Source organism: Ranitomeya variabilis, chromosome 6 (genome assembly GCF_051348905.1).
Source record: "Ranitomeya variabilis isolate aRanVar5 chromosome 6, aRanVar5.hap1, whole genome shotgun sequence".
NCBI lineage: Eukaryota > Metazoa > Chordata > Amphibia > Anura > Dendrobatidae > Ranitomeya > Ranitomeya variabilis.
The window spans coordinates 231,347,844-231,372,971 of NC_135237.1; the positions used below are offsets into that span (position 1 = coordinate 231,347,844).

Genomic DNA, 25,128 nt, shown 5'->3' on the forward strand with positions numbered 1-25,128 from the left:
GTTCATAGACACCAAACATGTCTAGGTTATTTTTTATCTAAGTGGTGAAAAAAAATTCCAAACTTTAATAAAAAGAAAAAAAAAAAAATTGTGCCATTCTCCGATACCTGTAGCGTTACCATTTTTTCAGGATCTCGGGTCAGGTGAGGGCTTATTTTTTGCGTGCCGAGCTGACGTTTTTAATGATACCACTTTTGTGCAGATACGTTTTTTTGATCTCCTGTTATTGCATTTTAATGCAATGTCACGGCGACCCAAAAAAACATAATTCTGGCGTTAATAATTTTTTTCTCACTACGCCGTTTAGTGATCTGATTAATCCTTTTTTTTTTTAATTGATCGGGCGATTCCGAACACGGTGATAACAAATATGTGTAGGTTTGATTTTTTTTTTTTTTATTGGGGTGATTTAAACTTTAATATTTTTTTTTTTACTTTTTTCATATTTTTTAAAACATTTTTTTTTTTACTTTTGCCATGCTTCAATAGCCTCCATCAGAGGCTAGAAGCTGGCATAGCCTGATCGGCTCTGCTACATAGCAGCGATCACCAGATCGCTGCTATGTAGCTGAATTACAGGCTTGCTATGAGCGCCGACCACAGGGTGGCATTCACAGCCAGCTAGCATCAACAACCATGTATGTCTCAAGGAGACCTCAGGTTGTCATGCCAACGCATCGCTGACCCCCGATCATGTGACAGGGTCGGCGATGCGAGCATTTCGGCTCGCATGGCCGGAAACGGTAGTTAAATGCTGCTGTCAGTGTTTGACAGCGGCATTTAACTAGTTAAATGGATTGCGATTCCACCTGCCGCTATTGCGCGCACATGTCAGCTGTACAAAACAGCTGACATGTTGCAACTTTGATGTGGGTTTCAGCGCCGGAGCCCACATCAAAGGGGGAGTCACAACATGCGCATTACTAGTACGGTGCATGTCGTGAAGGGGTTAAATAACCACAATGATTACTTATGTTATTTTATGGGGGATTCATCTGTTTAGTTTAAAGGGAACCTGTCACCCCCAAAATGGAAGATGAGCTAAGCCCACCAGCATCAGGGGCTTATCTACAGCATTCTGGAATGCTGTAGATAAGACCCTGATGTAAAGGTACCGTCACACTAGGCGATATCGCCAGCGATCCGTGACGTTGCAGCGACCTGGATAGCGATATCGCTGTATTTGACACGCAGCAGCGATCTGGATCCCGCTGTGAAATTGCTGGTCGCTGCTAGAAGGTCTGCACTTTATTTGGTCGCTAGGTCGCCGTGTATCGCCGTGTTTGACAGCAAAAGCAAGGATACCAGCGATATTTTACACTGGTAACCAGGGTAAATATCGGGTTACTAAGCGCAGGGCCGCGCTTAGTAACCCGATGTTTACCCTGGTTACCAGCGTAAAAGTTAAAAAAACAAACAGCACATACTCACCAGCGCGTCCCCCAGCCTCTGCTTCCTGACACTGACTGAGCGCCGGCCCTAAACTGAAAGTGAAAGCACAGCGGTGACGTCACCGCTGTGCTGTTAGGGCCGGAGCTCAGTCAGTGTCAGGAAGCAGAGGCTGGGGGACGCGCTGGTGAGTATGTGCTGTTTGTTTTTTTAACTTTTACGCTGGTAACCAGGGTAAACATCGGGTTACTAAGCGCGGCCCTGCGCTTAGTAACCCGATGTTTACCCTGGTTACCCGGGGACCTCGGCATCGTTGGTCGCTGGAGAGCGGTCTGTGTGACAGCTCTCCAGCGACCAAACAGCGACGCTGCAGCGATCGGCATCGCTGTCGCTATCGCTGCAGCGTCGCTTAATGTGACGGTACCTTAACCTGAAAGGTAAGAAAAAGAGGTTAGATTATACTCACCCAGGGGCGGTCCCGGTACGATGGGTGTCGCGGTCCGGTCCGGGGCCTCCCATCTTCTTACGATGACGTCCTCTTCCATTTTGGGGGTGACAGGTTCCCTTTAATTATGACTGCACTACCTCATATCTTGGAATTTTACCAGTAGGACTCTATATAGGACTTTTGTACAAAACTCCGTATTCAATCATATTGTCTCATCTAACTCATACGTATACCTGACATATAAAATATGCTACACATTTGGTATTAAAAGGATATTTTAAGGATTTTTATAGCCAATTCTTAGGGTAGACCATCAAAATGTCCTCCCGTATTTGCGTGGGTTTCCTCCCACATTACAAGACATACTGATAGGGAATTCAGATTGTGAGCCCCATCGAGGACAGCGATGATAATGTGTGCAAACTGTAAAGCGCTGCAGACTGTTGGCGCTGTATAAAAATAAAGATTATTATTGTTATTCTTAATATCAGATTAGTCGTTATGGCAGGTATTGAACTTCTACCAATCAGCTCTTTACATCTGCCATTGAAACTGCAAACTGTGTGCTGAGCCAATACACAACAGCTTTGTATAATTTGCTAGTGCTGCAGCTCATTTCCCATTGAAACAAACCACTATACTGTTAACAACCTATAGGGGAAGCCGGATATCAGACCCCTCCAATCTGGTAATGATGACCTACAATGATCTGATATTGTTGACCTATTTTAATGGTAGTCCATCGCTGTCAAAGAGCCACACCATTGTTTTTACCATATCGTGTATTGGAAATCTGGAAAAAAAAACAAAACATGTGTAGGTGAAATTGCAACAAAAGTGCAATTACACAAATTTTTTTTTATTTAAAAAAAATATATATATATTGTGGGAATATAGCTCAGCAGGGATCTTTGCTTTGGCCCAAGCAGGTGGCTATGGAGTCACAACAGACAATAGCAGGTTAGCGAGTTCCACACAGGTATGCACCAAGGCGTATTTATTGTACACACTTGTCGTACAATGTTACACGTGCCAAACATGAAATAAAATATCTAAGGCCGTCTGGCCACTAACTAACAATAAGTTTCTAACTACAAAATAAACCTACACAATAACAGAGAAGTTAATGCAGCCTAAGGCTACGTTCACACGATCCGTTTTTTGCTGCGGATCCGTAGCGGAATTGCAGCTACGGATCCGCAGCCGTTTTCCATGCAGGGTACAGTACAATGTTACCCTATGGAAAACAAAACCCGCTGTGCCGACGATCCTTTTTTTCGCTGGAAAATCCGCGCGGATTTGCCAACGGAAAAAAGAAGTACCATGTCAATTCTTTCAGCGGATTCCGCTGCGGGTTTCCAACAGCACCAATAGGAAACTGCAGTTGGAAACCCGCAGTGGAATCCGCAGAAGAAAAAGGACACAAATCCGCCGAGAGAAGCACCGCCGTTTTCCACTGCGGATTTCCCCGAAAAAGGACCGGAAAAATCCGCAGTGAAAAACGGATCGTGTGAACGTAGCCTTACTGTGTCAGCTTCCCAGACCAGCAGATGATGAGAGTGAGATCCCAGCAGCTCTTGATTATATCAGCTGAAGCAGTCAGGAGACCAAAACCTGGACTGCATGTGTGGAGGGGAAGCACCAGTCCTTTCCACGCTGATCACTAAAGAAACCAGGACCAGATTACAGTGAAATAAACAGCTTCACAATCAATACTGGGAGACATATGAAATGAAACGGGGAGAAACATATCTGTTTTCTAGTACTTCTCCCCTTGGTACCTCACAATATATATATATATAGATATAGATATATATATGTGTGTGTGTGTGTATGTATATGTATATATATATATATATATATATAATCATGTTCACGAAATCCTAAACCTGACCTGCCATTATGATTCTCAAAGTCATTGAGTTCAGATACCAAACATGCATAGATTTTTTTTTTCTTAATATTTAAATCCAAAGTTTGCAAAAAAATAAACTTCCAAGACCCATAGCTTCTCCACTTTTCGGGATCTTTGGCTGGGAGAGGGCTAATTTTTTGCCCGCCAAGCTGACATTTTTATTGATACCATTTTGGTGTAGGTACGCTGTTTTGATTGCAATAAAATGCAATGTTGTGGCAACCAAAAACAAGCAAAAAAAAGTTATTCTGCTGTTTTTGACTTTTTTTTTTTTTTCTCTTTGCAACGTTCACTAATCGGATTAATTCTTTTTATATTTTGGTAAATCAGACGATTCGGAATGCGGCAATGCCAAACATGTGCCCTGCTATGTGTAGCTAAAATGATCTTCTCCTATGAGCACCATCCACAGGGAGGCGCTCAGCAGATCAGCATTGCCATCCACAGGGGTCTCCTGCAGACCCAGGTTGTCATGCCAATACATCGACAGCCCACGAGAATGTGACATTAGTGCCAATGGGCAGGATTAGTGACACACTTTTGGCGCAGCCATGTTAAATGCCGCTGTCAAAGATTGACAGTGGCATTTAACATGTTGACACCTGCGGGTGGATTGAAATCAGCTGACATGTGCCAGAAAACATGCAGGATCGGCATCGGAGCCCTCATGGAGTCATGGGTCATGAAATGGGATAACATTTGCATCGAACTTGCACCTATTACTTGAAACAGCATAGCCAGCTACTAAATGGTCCATTTGATCCTCATACACGGAGGTTGCTACCGAATGAGGCTGTATCTGCCACTGCAGAATACCTCTATTTGACCTGGACATTTTCCCCTGATAAACCCCCAGAACGGGGAGGGAAACGCGTCGGGAAAAGAAGATACACTATCCAGGGTGGCTATATATATGAAAGGGCCCCACTAAGCAGGTTAAAACTTGGGGACTGCCCTTGTTAGGGTGGGAGTCTTACGCACCGGGCACGGCAGGGAAGACAGGTTTAAAATCTCCCTTTTTTTTTCCCCCCTCCCCCCCAAAGTGGTTTATTTGTCTCTCCCCTATGTCGCGCTTCTGACAAGAAATCCACAACAAGGAGAGAAAGAGTGACGGGGTGAGATCGTGCCAATTTTTCTATTTAGTGCACTGTTAAACATGAGCACCAAAGTGATTTTAAAGGAAATGTATTAATTTTAAAGGTATACATATTAAATGTTAAGTTTTTAGAATTTAGTAGCTGGCTATGCTGTTTCAAGTAATGATATTGGTCAGTAGTGTCTAGAACGATACGTTCGGACTCTTGTTTCTTTTTTGCTGAATTTGCACCTATTACACCCAATAATTTTCAGTCCGTAAGGTCCACAGTAAATCCACATATTAATCAAATGTCTACACTCTACCGAGATTTTGCAGATAAAAACAAAATAATTTTATAAAGTTTGCAACTTGAGGTTTGGTGCTAAATAGTCATCAAAATAAAAATCAATTAATACTGTGTAAACATAAAATCAAGGTGAACTTTTTTTCAATTGAACGTGACTTAACCCCTTCACGACATGCGCCGTACTATTACTGCACATGTCGTGTCTCCCCCTTTGATGTGGGCTCCGGCGGTGAGCCCACATCAAAGTCGCAACATGTCAGCTGTTTTGTACAGCTGACATGTGCACGCAATAGCGGTGGGTGAAATCGCGATTCACCCGCCTCTATTACCTGTCAAACGCTGACAGCGGCATTTAACTACCGCTTCCGGCCGCGTGGCTGGAAATGAGCGCATCGCCGACCCCTGTCACATGATCGGGGGTCGGCGATGTGTCAGGACAGTAACCATTGAGGTCCTTGAGACATCTATGGTTACTGATGCTGGCCTACTGTGAGTGCCCCCCTGTGGTCGGCGCGCATAGCAAGCCTGCATCTCAGCTACATAGCAGCGATCTGACGATCGCTCCCATGTAACTGAGCCGATCGAGTGGTGCCAGCTTCTAGCCTCCCGTAGAGGCTATTGAAGCATGGCACAAGTTTAAAAAAAAAAAAAAATGTTTTTTAAAAATATGAAAAAAATAAAAAAAAATATTAAAGTTTAAATCACCCTCCCTTTTGCCCCATCCTAAAAAAAATAAAAAAATCAAACCTACACATATTTAGCATAGCCGTGTTCAGAATCGCCCGATCTATCAATAAAAAAAAGCATCAACCTGATCGCAAAACAGCGTAGCGAAAAAAAATAACGCCAGAATTACCTTTTTTTGGTCGCCGCGACATTGCATTAAAATGCAATAACGGGCGATCAAAAGAACGTATCTGCAAAAAAGTGGTATTATTAGAAACATCAGCTCGGCACGCAAAAAATAAGCCCTCACCCGACCCCAGATCACGAAAAATGGAGACACTTTGGGTATCGGAAAATGGCACTTTTTTTTTTTTTTTTTTTTTAAAGCAAAGTTTTGAATTTTTTTTCACCACTTATATAAAAAATAACCTAGACATGTTAGATGTCTATGAACTCGTAATGACCTAGAGAATCACAATAGTAGGTTAGTTCTGGCATTTAGTAAACCTAGCAAAAAAGCCAAACAAAAAACCAGTGTGGGATTGCACTTTTTTTTGCAATTTCACCACACTTGGAATTTTTTTCCCGTTTTCTAGTACAAGACATGGTAAAACCAATGATGTCGTTCAAAAGTACAACTCGTCCCGCAAAAAATAAGCCCTCACATGACCATATTGACGGAAAAATAAAAAAGTTATTGCTCTGGGAAGGAGGGGAGCGAAAAACGAAAACGCAAAAATGAAAAAGGGCCGCGTCTTGAAGGGGTTAAAGGCCTGTCACTAAAAAAAAAAATTTGTGTTAAATACCTCATAAAAAAAAAAAAAAAAGTCCCCTGATAATGATGCTCTTCCATCTTGTCACTTGATTGCATAGATACTGAAATTTTTTTTTTTGGAGCACAGTATGTGAAATCTCTGCTTGAACTTCAACTCGGCGTTTGTTCAGAGAGTTTTCTCAAGGGGGGTGTGCACTTTCCTCCCAGAAGTTGCCAATCGCCGTATTCGGAAGAGATAGAGGATATAGAGTACATACCCCCCAAGAGAACTTTGAAATAACGCCCCTTTGGACTGCAAGAAAACATTTTGGCAGAATTGGGGAGCCACAGGGATTTTTGCGAGAGAATATTTTTCCCCTGAAAAACTGCTAGAATTTGCCATTCACTTCCATTATGCCCACTACTTGAGTCGAGCATATCCGAGCTTCCGACAAGCTGGATTCGAGTACCGAGAACTGGAGTATTTCAGTGGTCGATCAATATATATATAATTTTTTCTTTTAATGTTTTAGGTGCAGATTCAGTCAAATGTTGCATCCTATATTTGAGGAAGCTTCAAATATCATTAACGAAGAATATCCTGACAGAAATAAAGTTGTGTTTGCCAGAGTGGACTGTGATCAACATTGTGAGTAGAAGTCTTATAATTTTAATATATTTTCAAAGCAATAAAAGGAACTTTAAAAATTCCCAAAATAATTCATTTGTACACATCACAAAAAGGCAATGTTATCAACCAGCCAAAGTCACAAAGGAAAATGCAAAACTGGATGCAGCAGCCCCTCTTACTAAAGGAGGTAACAATGGTGCAAAATACTGCTGAAACCACCACTGTCAGCCCAGCAATCTATGGAGGGGGTGATTGCCTAGTATTGGGATTGCACGCAAATGAAGCTTGCAATAGGGCGCCAGTCCCACACATTTAGCACAGTGCCTAGTTAACGGCTTATTACATGCTTTTACTATTCGATTAGGCAGGCTGCCCGGCACTCTACCAGTGCGTCAGAGGTACAAGCCCCTAGTTTGCAAGGTGCTATATAACATGTGTATATATATATATATATATATATATATATATATATATATATATATATATATATATATATATATATATATATATATATATTCTAATATTTAGAATCCTGTTTGTGCATTTTCCTTTTGACTTGTAAATACCATGTCTATATTTTTGGGTTCAATATTTCACTTGTAAAACATTGTTTTGCCGCCAACTGTTAAACGATTACAACCTTTTACTAATGTTATGTATTTTATTAATAGATTTAAAGAGGACGTTACCAAGTCAACAGTTTTTACCCTTACTTTTATTCCTGCTGCTCCCCTGAGTAATCCGTTTTGTATTTTTTGTTTTTCTTAATTCACCCCCTTGGTAAGACCATAAAAGTTAGCTGAATTAAAAGGCCCACATATCTGGAACCATATGCCGATTTTATAAAGAAAAAAATAATAAAATACTGTAAATCAGTGGGTGTAAAATATGAGCAAAAGCTGTCCACTTTTGACCTTGTAACAGGTTTTCTTTAAAGGGTAATACCATCTTGGCATTCTCCTGCTCAAATAATTTGCTTGCAATCAGCTGTTCTAATAAAGAGCGTCATCCAAGGGGTAAGATTTCTCTTTGCAAGAGAAGATTTCTCTTTGCTCCTCTGAGAAATATGCAAATAGTCTCTTCAGTGAGGAAGAGGACTTGAACTCTAGTGCCACCTATTAGAAGAAGCAATCCTAAGGCTATGTGCCCATGTTCAGGATTGTTTGCGTTTTTTTCGGCAGTTCTCAGCTGCAAAAACGCTTACATTAAGCATCCCATCATTTTAATGCATTCTGCAATTTTTGTGCCCATGCTGCATTTTTTTTCCGCAAAAAAACGCATTGCAGAAAAAAATGCAGCATGTTTATTAATTTTGCGGAAAATTTGCAGATTTGCTGCTATATTGTATTGGGAACCTCCGAAAAAAACCGTGAAAAATCTGCAAAAAAAAGCGCTAAAACTGCAAGTGGATTTCCTGCGAAAGGAGTCCGGATTTGCTCAGGAAAATTCCGCAAACATTCCTGAACGTGGGCACATAGCCTAAAAGTACAATATCGACTCCAACGAGCCTTGCCTAGTCTCTCTGCAGAGATGACAAACAAAGAAAGATGTACATCAATTGGTGTGTTCCCCCCCCCTCTCCAACTTCATTCAAGCATCTGTTGCACATACAAGTTATTACAAGTGAGTAGAGATGAGCGAACATCGTCGGTTCCCTCCTTGTTCGGCAAGCTATAGCGCTTACCGAAGAAGCTGCAGCGGGAACCTGGAGCGCTCCCGATAATCAGCTGTTCGGCACCACAGCTGCATGTGTTACAGCTGTATGACAGTCACAACATATGCATGGAGAGCCTGTTTGTTGTGACTGTCACACAGCCACGAAACATGCAGCTGCAGCACCAAACAGCTGATTATCGGGAGCACTCCAGGTATCCCGAGTTCCTGATGCAGCTTCTTCCGGAACCCGGATACCTGTTGCCATTTTCAAATTTGTTTTTTTTGTTTGTTTTTTGTACTTGCTCACTAGCATCGAGAACGGTTATTACTAGGACACTAAACATGCGATTATGCTGCAGTGCAGGGGCTACGTCCGGCACCTGCCTGTGGAAGTTTTTTTTTTTTTCCTTCAATATGTGCAGGTATTTATTATGCAAACTGATCAGTGACCTGTCAGCCGTCTGCATTATGAATACCCAACCAGAGCACCACATGCAGATCCCCTCACAGGCTGCCCTGAAGCACCATCATATCATTAACTCAAAACTGCAAATAAGGATTAAGCAACCACAAGACTGATTTCATCAACCAAGGTATCATGTTAATCAGTATAACTGCGCTGACCTGACACTGTAGGTTACTGTGCACAATCCTGCTGACAGGTTCCCTTTAACATGAAGAAATAAGGCTGAACATGCCACTGCCTTAGATACTTACAGGATACAATATATTGACACTGTTAAATTAAAAAACTTCTTAACATTGGACTTACTGATACATCCAGTGTTGTGGCACCTTGGTATGGCGTGGGCTAAAGACCTGAACCTGTATCAAATACAGCCAGCTGTGTCACTCAGCCAGTGTCTGCCTCTAATGCCGGGGTCACACTTGTGAGTGCAATGTGCGAAACTCGCATCAATTCCTGGCACTCGGGACCGGAGTGTGCGGCTCCATGTATTTCTATGCAGGTGAACACACGAGAGCCGGCGGCAATGTCGGGTATTGATGTGAGAGACTCGTGAGAGTTTCTCACATTGCACTCGCAAGTGGGACTCCAGCCTAAGGCCTGTTTCACACGTCAGTGGCTCCGGTACGTGTGGTGACAGTTTTCTCACGTACCGGAGACACTGACTCACATAGACACATTAAAATAAATGTGTCTCTGCACATGTCAGCGTGTTTTCACGGACCGTGTGTCCGTTTTAAAAACACGGAGACATGTCCGTGTTTGAGGGAGCGCACGGATCACACGGACCCATTAAAGTCAATGGGTCCGTATAAATACGTACCGCACACGGATGCTGTCCGTGTGCCGACTGAGGACCACACGGACAGTGCAGGAGACAGCGCTAGAGTTAAGCTCTGTCCCCAGCGTGTGGTGCTGAAGCCGCCATTCATTCCTTCTCTCCAGCAGAGTTCGCTGGAAAGAAGGAATTAAAAATCCATGTTTTTTTTGTTTTTAAAATAAAGTTCCCAATCACCCCTATGGGAGGTGGAGCCGCTTATTCATCACTGTAATGAGCGGTACCACGTGACCGCTCACACAGGACAAGCTGTGGCGCTGAGAGGAGACATCGCGGGAGCTGGGTGAGTATTTTAATGCCAGCAGGCGGGCGCACAGGGGGTGGGAGCTGACCGGGAACTTTATTTTAAAAACCAAAAAAATTAAAAAAACATGATTTTTCATTCCTTCTTTCCAGCGAACGCTGCTGGAGAGAAGGAATGAATGGCGGCTTCAGCACCACACGCAGGGGGGACAGCGCTTACTGTAGCGCTGTCTCCTGCACGGTCCGTGTGGTACTCAGTCGGCACACGGCTGCCGCACGTGTGCCACACTGATGTGCCACGTGAGCTCACGGACACGGATAACTCCGGTACCGATTTTTCTGGTACCGGAATTATCTGGACGTGTGAGACTGGCCTAACATTGAGAGAAGCTGAGCTTGGATTTCTTGCGTTACAAGCAGCTAAAATGCTGCTGTTGGAGAGACTCCTTGCCATTCTATTGACTACACCATCTTTTCTCCTTGCAACATGATTGTAACGTGCTGGTGCGTTGCCATGGCAACCCCGGGCTTGCTGAATACCCCCATGCCTGTCATTTCAGTACTCCTGTGTAGCCTTGCAAGAGGCTTCGTGAGGAAGGCTATGTGCACACGTCAGGATTTCTTGCAGAAATTTCCTGAACAAAACCGGACTTTTTCTGCAAGAAATCCGCATGCGTTTTTTTTCGCGGATTTTTTGCATTTTTTTCCAGAGATTTCCCAATGCAATAATATAATGGGAAATCCGCAAAAAATCCGCAAAATTCATGAACATGCTGCATTTTTTTACCGTGATGCTTTTTTTCGCGGAAAAAGCGCAACATATGCACATAAATTGCGGAATGCATTATAAATGATGGGATGCATACGTGTCATGGTTCCCAATGGCAAGGGAACGTCAGAGAACTTAAACAACAGACTAGCTCTTGGGTTATGGAATCTCGAGCTGACCGTGAGCTAAACCTACCACACAACTAACAGTGGCCGGGTGGCGTACCTACGTTTTATCCCTAGACGCCTAGCGCCAGCCGGAGGACTAACTAACCCTAATAGAGGAAAAGACAGACCTGGCTTACCTCTAGGGAAATTCCCCCAAAAAGGAGACAGAAGCCCACCACATATATTGACGGTGAGTTCAGAGGAAAAGACATACGCAGTATGAAGGTAGGTTCAGCAAAGCGAGGTCCGCTTACTAGATAGCAAGAAGATACAATAGGGAACTTCACGGTCAGCTGAAAACCCTATTAAAATACCATCCCGAAATTACTTTAAGACTCATGTGTCAACTCATGACACCGGAGTGGCAATTTCGGCCCACAAGAGCTTCCAGCTACAGAAAAATAACATAACTGTGAACTGGAACAAAAATGCAAAACAAACTTAGGACAAAGAGTCCAACTTAGCTGATAGTAGTCTAGAAGCAGGAACATGCAACAGAAAGGCTCTGGTTACATTGATGGCCGGCACTAGAATAACTGAGCAGCAAGGCTAAATAGGATACACCCATATCCTGATGGAAACAGGTGAACAGAGAAAGTGAAGCACACAAGTCCAGTACCACCAGTGACCACCGGGGGAGCCCAAAAACCAAATTCACAACAGTACCCCCCCCTCAAGGAGGGGGCACTGAACCCTCACAAGAACCACCAGGGCAATCAGGATGAGCCCTATGAAAGGCACGGACCAAATCAGAGGCATGAACATCAGAGGCTGTCACCCAAGAATTATCCTCTTGACCGTAGCCCTTCCACTTGACCAGATACTGAAGTTTCCGTCTGGAAACACGGGAGTCCAAGATCTTCTCCACAACGTACTCCAATTCACCCTCAACCAACACCGGAGCGGGAGGCTCAACGGAAGGCACAACCGGTACCTCATACCTGCGCAATAATGACCGATGGAAGACATTATGGATAGAAAAAGATGCTGGGAGGTCCAATCGAAAGGACACGGGGTTAAGAATCTCCAAAATCTTATACGGGCCGATGAACCGAGGCTTAAACTTAGGAGAAGAAACCCTCATAGGGACAAAACGAGAAGACAACCACACCAAGTCCCCAACACGAAGACGAGGACCAACACGACGACGGCGGTTAGCAAAATGCCGAGTCTTCTCCTGGGACAACTCCAAATTGTCCACCACCTGTCCCCAAATCCGATGCAACCTATCCACCACAGTATCCACTCCAGGACAATCCGAAGACTCCACCTGACCAGAAGAAAAACGAGGATGAAACCCCGAATTGCAAAAGAAAGGAGAAACCAAAGTGGCAGAACTAGCCCGATTATTGAGGGCAAACTCCGCCAACGGCAAAAAGGCAACCCAGTCATCCTGATCCGCAGACACAAAACACCTCAAATAAGTCTCCAAGGTCTGATTAGTTCGCTCAGTCTGGCCATTAGTCTGAGGATGGAACGCAGACGAAAAAGACAAATCAATGCCCATCCTAGCACAGAACGCCCGCCAAAATCTAGACACGAACTGGGTCCCCCTGTCAGAAACGATATTCTCCGGAATACCATGCAAGCGAACCACATTTTGAAAAAACAGAGGAACCAACTCGGATGAGGAAGGCAACTTAGGCAAGGGCACCAAATGGACCATCTTTGAAAAACGGTCACACACCACCCAGATGACAAACATTTTCTGAGAAACAGGGAGATCAGAAATAAAATCCATAGAGATGTGAGTCCAAGGCCTCTTCGGAATAGGCAAAGATAACAACAATCCGCTGGCCCGAGAACAACAAGGTTTGGCCCGAGCACAAACATCACAAGACTGCACAAAAACTCGTACATCTCGAGACAGGGAAGGTCACCAGAAGGACCTAGCCACCAAATCCCTGGTACCAAAGATCCCGGGATGACCTGCCAACACAGAAGAATGAACCTCCGAGATGACTCTACTGGTCCAATCATCAGGAACAAACAGTCTACCAGGCGGGCAACGATCAGGTCTATCCGCCTGAAACTCCTGCAAGGCCCGTCGCAGGTCAGGGGAAACAGCAGATAATATCACCCCATCCTTAAGGATACCTGTAGGTTCAGAATCACCAGGGGAATCAGGCTCAAAACTCCTAGAAAGGGCATCCGCCTTCACATTTTTAGAACCTGGTAAGTATGAGACCACAAAATTAAACCGAGAGAAAAACAACGACCAGCGCGCCTGTCTAGGATTCAGGCGCCTGGCAGACTCAAGATAAATCAAATTCTTGTGATCGGTCAATACCACCACCTGATGTCTAGCCCCCTCAAGCCAATGACGCCACTCCTCAAAAGCCCACTTCATAGCCAAAAGCTCCTGATTACCAATATCATAATTTCGCTCGGCGGGCGAAAATTTTCGTGAAAAGAACGCACAAGGTCTCATCACGGAGCAGTCGGAAATTTTCTGCGACAAGACCGCCCCAGCTCCGATCTCTGAAGCATCAACCTCAAGCTGAAAAGGAAGAGTAACATCAGGCTGACGCAACACAGGGGCGGAAGAAAAGCGGCGCTTAAGCTCCCGAAAGGCCTCCACAGCAGCAGGGGACCAATCAGCAACATCAGCACCCTTTTTGGGCAAATCAGTCAAAGGTTTAGCAACATCAGAAAAACCAGTTATAAATCGACGATAAAAATTAGCAAAGCCCAAAAATTTCTGAAGGCTCTTAAGAGAAGAAGGTTGCGTCCAATCACAAATAGCCCGAACCTTGACAGGATCCATCTCAATGGAAGAGGGGGAAAAAATGTACCCCAAAAAAGAAATCTTTTGAACCCCAAAAATACACTTAGAACCCTTCACACACAAGGAATTAGCCTGCAAAACCTGAAAAACCCTCCTGACCTGTTGGACATGAAAATCCCAGTCATCCGAAAAAATCAAAATATCATCCAGATACACGATCATAAATTTATCCAAATATTCACGGAAAATGTCATGCATAAAGGACTGAAAGACTGAAGGGGCATTTGAAAGACCAAAAGGCATTACTAAATACTCAAAATGGCCCTCGGGCGTATTAAATGCGGTTTTCCACTCATCCCCATGCTTAATTCGCACCAAATTATACGCCCCACGGAGATCAATCTTAGAGAACCACTTAGCCCCCTTTATTCGAGCAAACAAATCAGTCAGCAGTGGCAGAGGATACTGATATTTGACTGTAATTTTATTCAAGAGTCGATAATCAATACACGGCCTCAAAGAGCCATCTTTTTTAGATACAAAGAAAAAACCGGCTCCCAAGGGAGATGAAGAAGGACGAATATGTCCCTTTTCCAGGGACTCCTTAATATATTCTCGCATAGCAGCATGTTCAGGTACAGATAGATTAAATAAACGACCCTTTGGAAATTTACTGCCCGGAATCAGATCTATGGTACAATTGCAATCTCTGTGAGGAGGTAGTGAACCAAGCTTAGGCTCCTCAAAAACATCACGATAATCAGACAAAAATTCCGGAATCTCAGAGGGAATAGATGACGAAATGGAAACCAAAGGTACGTCCCCATGAGCCCCCTGACATCCCCAGCTTAACACAGACATAGCTTTCCAGTCAAGGACTGGGTTATGAGATTGTAACCATGGTAATCCAAGCACCAAAACGTCATGTAGATTGTACAACACAAGGAAGCGAATCATCTCCTGATGGTCTGGATTCATACGCATAGTCACTTGTGTCCAGTATTGTGGTTTATTACTAGCCAATGGTGTTGTTATGACCCCAATGGCGAGGGTCTCAGAGATATCAGCAAGTCTGCGAAGTACAAAAATCCAGCTCATAGGGCAGTGGTAACTGGGTTGACCATATATCTACTCCTAACGCCAACACTAGAAGTAGCCGGGGAACATGCCTACGTTGGTCGCTAGATGTCTCGCGCCAGCCGGAGAGCTAACTACCCCTAGAAGAGGAAAACAAAGACCTCTCTTGCCTCCAGAGAAAAGACCCCAAAAGTTGGATACAAGCCCCCCACAAATAATAACGGTGAGGTAAGAGGAAATGACAAACACAGAGATGAACTAGGTTTAACAAAGAGAGGCCCACTTACTAATAGCAGAATGTAGTAAGATAACTTATATGGCCAACAAAAACCCTATCAAAAATCCACGCTGGAGATTCAAGAACCCCCGAACCGTCTAACGGCCCGGGGGGAGAACACCAGGCACCCTAGAGCTTCCAGCAAGGTCAGGATACAGATTATATACAAGCTGGACAATAAATGCAAACAAAAACGAATAGCAAAAAGCAAGAAAGCAGACTTAGCTTAATCAAGCAGGAACCAGGATCAGTAGACAAGAGCACTACAGATTAGCTCTGATATCAACGTTGCCAGGCATTGAACTGAAGGTCCAGGGAGCTTATATAGCAACACCCCTGACCTAACGACCCAGGTGAGCATACAAGGGATGATAGACATATCCAGAGAAAAATCACTAGTAGCCACTAGAGGGAGCCAAAAGGTAAATTCACAACAGTACCCCCCCCCTTAGTGAGGGGTCACCGAACCCTCACCAAGACCACCAGGGCGATCAGGATGAGCGGTGTGAAAGGCACGAACCAAATCGTCCGCATGCACATCAGAGGCGACCACCCAGGAATTATCCTCCTGACCATAGCCCTTCCACTTGACCAGATACTGAAGCCTCCGCCTGGAGAGACGAGAATCTAAGATCTTCTCCACCACGTACTCCAACTCGCCCTCAACCAACACCGGAGCAGGAGGTTCAGCAGAAGGAACCACAGGCACAACGTACCGCCGCAACAAGGACCTATGAAATACGTTGTGGATGGCAAACGACACCGGAAGATCCAGGCGAAAGGATACAGGATTAATGATTTCCAATATCTTGTAAGGACCAATGAAGCGAGGCTTAAATTTGGGAGAGGAGACCTTCATAGGAACAAATCGAGAAGACAGCCATACCAAATCCCCAACGCGAAGTCGGGGACCCACACCGCGGCGGCGGTTGGCAAAACGCTGAGCCTTCTCCTGTGACAACTTAAAGTTGTCCACCACATGACTCCAGATCCGCTGCAACCTATCCACCACGGAATCCACCCCAGGACAGTCAGAAGGCTCCACATGTCCCGAGGAAAAACGAGGATGGAAACCAGAGTTGCAGAAAAATGGCGAAACCAAGGTGGCGGAACTAGCCCGATTATTAAGGGCAAATTCAGCCAACGGCAAGAAGGTCACCCAATCATCCTGATCAGAAGAGACAAAACACCTCAAATAAGCCTCCAGAGTCTGATTAGTTCGCTCCGTTTGTCCGTTAGTCTGGGGATGGAAAGCGGATGAAAACGACAACTCAATGCCCATCCTACCACAAAAGGATCGCCAGAACCTGGAAACAAACTGGGATCCTCTGTCTGACACAATATTCTCAGGAATGCCGTGCAAACGAACCACGTTCTGGAAGAACACAGGAACCAGATCAGAAGAGGAGGGCAGCTTAGGCAAAGGAACCAAATGGACCATCTTGGAGAAACTATCACATATCACCCAGATGACAGACATGCCCTGAGACACCGGAAGATCAGAAATGAAATCCATAGAGATGTGTGTCCAAGGTCTCTTCGGGACAGGCAAGGGCAAGAGCAACCCGCTGGCACGAGAGCTGCAAGGCTTAGCTCGAGCACAAGTACCACAGGACTGCACAAATGACCGCACATCCCTTGACAAGGAAGGCCACCAAAAGGACCTGGCCACCAGATCTCTGGTGCCAAAAATTCCCGGGTGCCCTGCCAACACCGAGGAATGAACCTCGGAAATGACTCTGCTGGTCCATCTAGCAGGCACAAACAATCTGTCAGGTGGACAAGAGTCAGGCCTACCAGCCTGAAATCTCTGCAACACACGTCGCAGATCTGGAGAAATAGCAGACACGATAACTCCTTCCTTAAGAATACCCACAGGTTCAGCGACTCCAGGAGCATCAGGCACAAAGCTCCTAGACAGAGCATCGGCCTTCACATTCTTAGAACCTGGTAAATACGAGACCACAAAGTCAAAACGGGAGAAAAACAATGACCAGCGGGCCTGTCTAGGATTCAGGCGTTTAGCAGACTCGAGATACATCAAATTTTTGTGATCAGTCAAGACCACCACACGATGCTTAGCACCCTCGAGCCAATGACGCCACTCCTCAAATGCCCACTTCATGGCCAACAACTCCCGATTGCCCACATCATAATTTCGCTCTGCCGGCGAAAACTTCCTAGAGAAAAAGGCACAAGGTCTCATAGTAGAGCAACCAGGGCCTCTCTGCGACAAAACAGCCCCTGCCCCAATCTCCGAAGCATCCACCTCAACCTGAAAGGGAAGTGAGACGTCAGGCTGGCACAAAACAGGCGCCGAAGTAAACCGGCGTTTCAACTCCTGGAAAGCCTCCACGGCAGCAGGAGCCCAGTTAGCTACATCAGAGCCTTTCTTGGTCATATCCGTCAGCGGTTTAACAACGCTAGAGAAATTTGCGATAAAACGACGGTAGAAGTTAGCAAAACCCAAGAACTTCTGAAGACTCTTAACTGACGAGGGTTGAGTCCAATCATGAATAGCTCGGACCTTGACTGGATCCATCTCCACAGCAGAAGGGGAAAAAATGAACCCCAAAAAGGGAACCTTCTGTACACCAAAGAGACACTTTGAGCCTTTGAGCCTTTTACAAACAAAGAATTTTCACGCAGAATCTCAAAAACCATCCTGACCTGCTCCACATGCGAGTCCCAATCATCAGAAAAAACCAGAATATCATCCAGATAAACAATCAAAAATTTATCCAGATACTTCCGGAAAATGTCATGCATGAAGGACTGAAAAACTGAAGGTGCATTAGAGAGCCCAAATGGCATCACCAAGTACTCAAAATGACCTTCGGGCGTATTGAATGCGGTTTTCCATTCATCGCCCTGCCTAATGCGCACAAGGTTGTACGCACCACGAAGGTCTATCTTGGTGAACCACTTGGCACCTTTAATCCGGGCAAACAAATCTGACAACAGCGGCAAGGGATACTGAAATTTGACAGTGATCTTATTTAAAAGCCGATAGTCAATACAAGGCCTCAAAGATCCGTCCTTTTTGGCCACAAAAAAGAATCCCGCACCAAGAGGGGAAGAAGAAGGACGGATATGCCCCTTCTCAAGAGACTCCTTGATATATGAACGCATCGCGGTATGTTCAGGTACCGACAGATTAAACAGTCTCCCCTTAGGAAACTTACTGCCAGGAATCAAATCTATTGCACAGTCACATTCCCTATGAGGAGGCAGTGCACTGGACTTAGACTCGCTGAAGACATCCTGATAATCAGACAAATACGCCGGAACTTCCGAAGGCGTAGAAGAAGCAATAGACAAGGGCAGGGAATCTCCATGAATTCCATGGCAGCCCCAACTTGACACTGACACAGCCTTCCAGTCCAAGACTGGATTATGGGTCTGTAACCATGGCAAACCCAAAACAACCAAATCATGCATTTTATGCAGAACAAGAAAACGTATTACCTCCCGATGTTCGGGAGTCATGCACATGGTAACCTGTGTCCAAAACTGCGGTTTATTTTTTGCCAATGGCGTAGAATCAATACCCCTAAGAGGGATAGGATTTTCCAATGGCTCAAGAACAAATCTGCAGCGCTTGGCAAATGACAGATCCATAAGGCTCAGGGCCGCACCTGAGTCCACAAACGCCATGACAGGATACGATGACAGTGAGCAAATCAAAGTTACAGATAGAATAAATTTAGGTTGCAAATTACCAATGGCGACCGGACTAACAACCTTAGTAAGACGTTTAGAGCATGCTGAGATAACATGTGTAGAATCACCACAGTAGTAACACAAGCCATTCTGGCGTCTATGAATTTTCCTTTCATTTCTAGTCAGGATTCTATCACATTGCATTAAATCAGGTGCCTGTTCAGACAACACCATGAGGGAATTTGCGGTTTTGCGCTCCCGCAACCGCCGGTCGATTTGAATAGCCAGGGCCATAGAATCATTCAGACCTGTGGGAATGGGAAAACCCACCATCACATTCTTAATGGCTTCAGAAAGGCCATTTCTAAAATTTGCAGCCAATGCTCGTTCCACTGGGTCAGCACGGACCATTTCCGAAATTTTTGGCAATACACTTCAGCCTCGTCCTGGCCCTGAGACATCGCCAGCAAGGCTTTTTCTGCCTGAATCTCAAGATTGGGTTCCTCATAAAGCAAACCGAGCGCCAGAAAAAACGCATCAATGTCAGCCAATGCCGGATCTCCTGGCGCCAGCGAGAAGGCCCAATCCTGAGGGTCGCCCCGTAAAAAAGAAATAACAATTTTTACTTGCTGAGCGGAGTCTCCAGATGAACAGGGTCTCAGGGACAAAAACAATTTACAATTATTCCTGAAATTTCTAAATTTAAATCGGTCTCCGGAAAACGGTTCAGGAATCGGTATCTTAGGTTCTGACATAGGTTTTCTGATAACATAATCTTGTATACCCTGCACACGAGCAGCAAGCTGGTCCACACTTGTAATCAAGGTCTGGACATTCATGTCTGCAGCAAACAAAAGCCACTCAGAGGTAAAGGGGAAAAGAAAAAAAAATGAGAGAGAGAAAAAAAAAACTCAGAACTTTCTTTCTTATAATCCCGCTTCTGCAATGCATTTAACATTTAATGCGGCCTGGCAAACTGTTATGACCCCAATGGCGAGGGTCTCAGAGATATCAGCAAGTCTGCGAAGTACAAAAATCCAGCTCATAGGGCAGTGGTAACTGGGTTGACCATATATCTACTCCTAACGCCAACACTAGAAGTAGCCGGGGAACATGCCTACGTTGGTCGCTAGATGTCTCGCGCCAGCCGGAGAGCTAACTACCCCTAGAAGAGGAAAACAAAGACCTCTCTTGCCTCCAGAGAAAAGACCCCAAAAGTTGGATACAAGCCCCCCACAAATAATAACGGTGAGGTAAGAGGAAATGACAAACACAGAGATGAACTAGGTTTAGCAAAGAGAGGCCCACTTACTAATAGCAGAATGTAGTAAGATAACTTATATGGCCAACAAAAACCCTATCAAAAATCCACGCTGGAGATTCAAGAACCCCCGAACCGTCTAACGGCCCGGGGGGAGAACACCAGGCACCCTAGAGCTTCCAGCAAGGTCAGGATACAGATTATATACAAGCTGGACAATAAATGCAAACAAAAACGAATAGCAAAAAGCAAGAAAGCAGACTTAGCTTAATCAAGCAGGAACCAGGATCAGTAGACAAGAGCACTACAGATTAGCTCTGATATCAACGTTGCCAGGCATTGAACTGAAGGTCCAGGGAGCTTATATAGCAACACCCCTGACCTAACGACCCAGGTGAGCATACAAGGGATGATAGACATATCCAGAGAAAAATCACTAGTAGCCACTAGAGGGAGCCAAAAGGTAAATTCACAACAGGTGTAGAGTCAATACCCTTCAGAGGTATAGGAACTTCCAGAGGCTCTAGGTCAAACCCACAGCGCCTGGCAAAGGACCAATCCATTAGACTCAAAGCGGCGCCAGAGTCTACATAGGCATCCGCGGTAATTGACGATAATGAACAAATCAAGGTCACAGACAGAATAAACTTAGACTGTAAAGTGCCAATTGAAATAGACTTATCAACCTTTTTTGTACGTTTAGAGCATGCTGATATAACATGAGTTGAATCACCACAATAGAAGCACAACCCATTTTTTCGCCTAAAATTCTGCCGTTCGCTTCTGGACAGAATTCTATCACATTGCATATTTTCTGGAGCCTTCTCAGAAGACACCGCCAAATGGTGCACAGGTTTGCGCTCCCGCAAACGCCGATCAATCTGAATAGCCATTGTCATGGACTCATTCAGACCTGTAGGTGCAGGGAACCCCACCATAACATCTTTAATGGCATCAGAGAGACCCTCTCTGAAATTCGCCGCCAGGGCGCACTCATTCCACTGAGTAAGCACAGACCATTTACGAAATTTTTGGCAGTATATTTCAGCTTCATCTTGCCCTTGAGATAGGGCCATCAAGGCTTTTTCAGCCTGAATCTCTAAGTTAGGTTCCTCATAAAGCAACCCCAAAGCCAGAAAAAACGCATCCACATTGAGCAACGCAGGATCCCCGGGTGCCAATGCAAATGCCCAGTTTTGAGGGTCACCCCGCAGCAAGGAAATTACTATCTTAACCTGCTGTGCGGGATCTCCAGCGGAGCGAGATCTCAGGGAAAGAAATAATTTACAATTATTTTTGAAATTCAGGAAACGAGATCTATCCCCGGAGAAAAATTCTGGTATAGGAATTCTAGGTTCAGATATAGGAGCATGAATAACAAAATCCTGTAAATTTTGAACCTTCGTAGCAAGATTATTCAAACCTGTAACCAAACTCTAAAGATCCATTTTAATCAGGTGAGATCAGAGCCATTCAAGGATTAGAAGGAGAGAGAGAGAGAAAGGCTGCAATTAGAGCAGAAATGCAACTGAGTCAACTAAAAAGCAAACTCAGAAGGAAGAAAAAAAAAAAAAAAATCTGCAGACTTTTTCTCTCCTTTCTTCTGCCAACGGTTTTAACCCTTGGCCGGCCATACTGTCATGGTTCCCAATGGCAAGGGAACGTCAGAGAACTTAAACAACAGACTAGCTCTTGGGTGATGGAATCTCGAGCTGACCGTGAGCTAAACCTACCACACAACTAACAGTGGCCGGGTGGCGTACCTACGTTTTATCCCTAGACGCCTAGCGCCAGCCGGAGGACTAACTAACCCTAATAGAGGAAAAGACAGACCTGGCTTACCTCTAGGGAAATTCCCCCAAAAAGGAGACAGAAGCCCCCCACATATATTGACGGTGAGTTCAGAGGAAAAGACATACGCAGTATGAAGGTAGGTTCAGCAAAGCGAGGTCCGCTTACTAGATAGCAAGAATATACAATAGGGAACTTCACGGTCAGCTGAAAACCCTATTAAAATACCATCCCGAAATTACTTTAAGACTCATGTGTCAACTCATGACACCGGAGTGGCAATTTCGGCCCACAAGAGCTTCCAGCTACAGAAAAATAACATAACTGTGAACTGGAACAAAAATGCAAAACAAACTTAGGACAAAGAGTCCAACTTAGCTGATAGTAGTCTAGAAGCAGGAACATGCAACAGAAAGGCTCTGATTACATTGATGGCCGGCACTAGAATAACTGAGCAGCAAGGCTAAATAGGATACACCCATATCCTGATGGAAACAGGTGAACAGAGAAAGTGAAGCACACAAGTCCAGTACCACCAGTGACCACTGGGGGAGCCCAAAAACCAAATTCACAACACATACGTATGCGGTTTTTAAGCGTTTTTATCGCATTTTTATAGCGAAAAAAAGTGAAAAATCCTGAACGTGTGCACACAGCCAAAACGTGACTTTTCTTGTGCCTCAATGTTCCAGTGCTGAATAATCCTATTTCCTGGTCATTTTTACCACACAAATGAACAACTCAAAAGCAAAACCCCAAAAGCATTGGTAGGATTGCATGTTTTTTTTTGTTTTGTATTTTTTTTTCTTGGTGGGTTCATAGTATCACTGCACTCTAGATGTTTTTTTCCTCTCACTTTCAGTGCATTGTCGTTCAAAACTACAACTCATACTGTCATCAATAAGCCCTCAGATATCTAGCTCAACAGAAGAATAAAAAGTTATTGCACCTGAAAAAAGAAACGCACAAGAGCAGGAATTTGCCCGAGTTGATTGTACTTACATAGTAACATAGTAACATAGTTAGTAAGGCCGAAAAAAGACATTTGTCCATCCAGTTCAGCCTATACAGGTCCTTCTCAAAAAATTAGCATATAGTGTTAAATTTCATTATTTACCATAATGTAATGATTACAATTAAACTTTCATATATTATAGATTCATTATCCACCAACTGAAATTTGTCAGGTCTTTTATTGTTTTAATACTGATGATTTTGGCATACAACTCCTGATAACCCAAAAAACCTGTCTCAATAAATTAGCATATCAAGAAAAGGTTCTCTAAACGACCTATTACCCTAATCTTCTGAATCAACTAATTAACTCTAAACACATGCAAAAGATACCTGAGGCTTTTAAAAACTCCCTGCCTGGTTCATTACTCAAAACCCCCATCATGGGTAAGACTAGCGACCTGACAGATGTCAAGAAGGCCATCATTGACACCCTCAAGCAAGAGGGTAAGACCCAGAAAGAAATTTCTCAACAAATAGGCTGTTCCCAGAGTGCTGTATCAAGGCACCTCAATGGTAAGTCTGTTGGAAGGCAAAAATGTGGCAGAAAACGCTGTACAACGAGAAGAGGTGACCGGACCCTGAGGAAGATTGTGGAGAAGGACCGATTCCAGACCTTGGGGAACCTGAGGAAGCAGTGGACTGAGTCTGGTGTGGAAACATCCAGAGCCACCGTGCACAGGCGTGTGCAGGAAATGGGCTACAGGTGCCGCATTCCCCAGGTAAAGCCACTTTTGAACCATAAACAGCGGCAGAAGCGCCTGACCTGGGCTACAGAGAAGCAGCACTGGACTGTTGCTAAGTGGTCCCAAGTACTTTTTTCTGATGAAAGCAAATTTTGCATGTCATTCGGAAATCAAGGTGCCAAAGTCCAGTGTCAAGTACCCACAGTCAGTGATGGTGTGGGGTGCCATGTCAGCTGCTGGTGTTGGTCCACTGTGTTTCATCAAGGGCAGGGTCAATGCAGCTAGCTATCAGGAGATTTTGGAGCACTTCATGCTTCCATCGGCTGAAATGCTTTATGGAGATGAAGATTTCATTTTTCAGCACGACCTGGCACCTGCTCACAGTGCCAAAACCACTGGTAAATGGTTTACTGACCATGGTATTACTGTGCTCAATTGGCCTGCCAACTCTCCTGACCTGAACCCCATAGAGAATCTGTGGGATATTGTGAAGAGAAAGTTGAGAGACGCAAGACCCAACACTCTGGATGAGCTTAAGGCCGCTATTGAAGCATCCTGGGCCTCCATAACATCTCAGCAGTGTCACAGGCTGATTGCCTCCATGCCACGCCGCATTGAAGCAGTCATTTCTGCCAAAGGATTCCCCACCAAGTATTGAGTGCATAACTGAACATTATTATTTGATGGTTTTTTTGTTTGTTATTAAAAAACACTTTTATTTGATTGGACGGGTGAAATATGCTAATTTATTGAGACAGGTTTTTTGGGTTATCAGGAGTTGTATGCCAAAATCATCAGTATTAAAACAATAAAAGACCTGACAAATTTCAGTTGGTGGATAATGAATCTATAATATATGAAAGTTTAATTGTAATCATTACATTATGGTAAATAATGAAATTTAACACTATATGCTATTTTTTTGAGAAGGACCTGTATTCCTATATTCCATCATAATAAATCCCCAGATCTACATCCTTCTACAGAACCTAATAATTGTATGATACAATATTGTTCTGCTCCAGGAAGACATCCAGGCCTCTCTTGAACCCCTCGACTGAGTTCGCCATCACCACCTCCTCAGGCAAGCAATTCCAGATTCTCACTGCCCTTACAGTAAAGAATCCTCTTCTATGTTGGTGGAAAAACCTTCTCTCCTCCAGACGCAAAGAATGCCCCCTTGTGCCCGTCACCTTCCTTGGTATAAACAGATCCTCAGCGAGATATTTGTATTGTCCCCTTATATACTTATACATGGTTATTAGATCGCCCCTCAGTCGTCTTTTTTCTAGACTAAATAATCC

General features: G+C 44.3%; 1 protein-coding gene across 7 annotated transcripts in view; it reads left to right on the forward strand.

Moving 5' to 3' along the window:
* The window catches only part of ERP44 (endoplasmic reticulum protein 44), a 367,040-nt gene that overhangs the window by 115,077 nt on the left and 226,835 nt on the right, over positions 1-25,128 (forward strand). For all 7 annotated transcript variants that reach the window (XM_077269495.1, XM_077269490.1, XM_077269493.1 and 4 more), the window contains one exon: positions 7,091-7,206. In XM_077269495.1, the coding sequence (XP_077125610.1) occupies positions 7,107-7,206 (100 nt within the window). In that variant the 5' untranslated portion in view covers positions 7,091-7,106. The remainder of the gene's footprint in view (positions 1-7,090; positions 7,207-25,128) is intronic.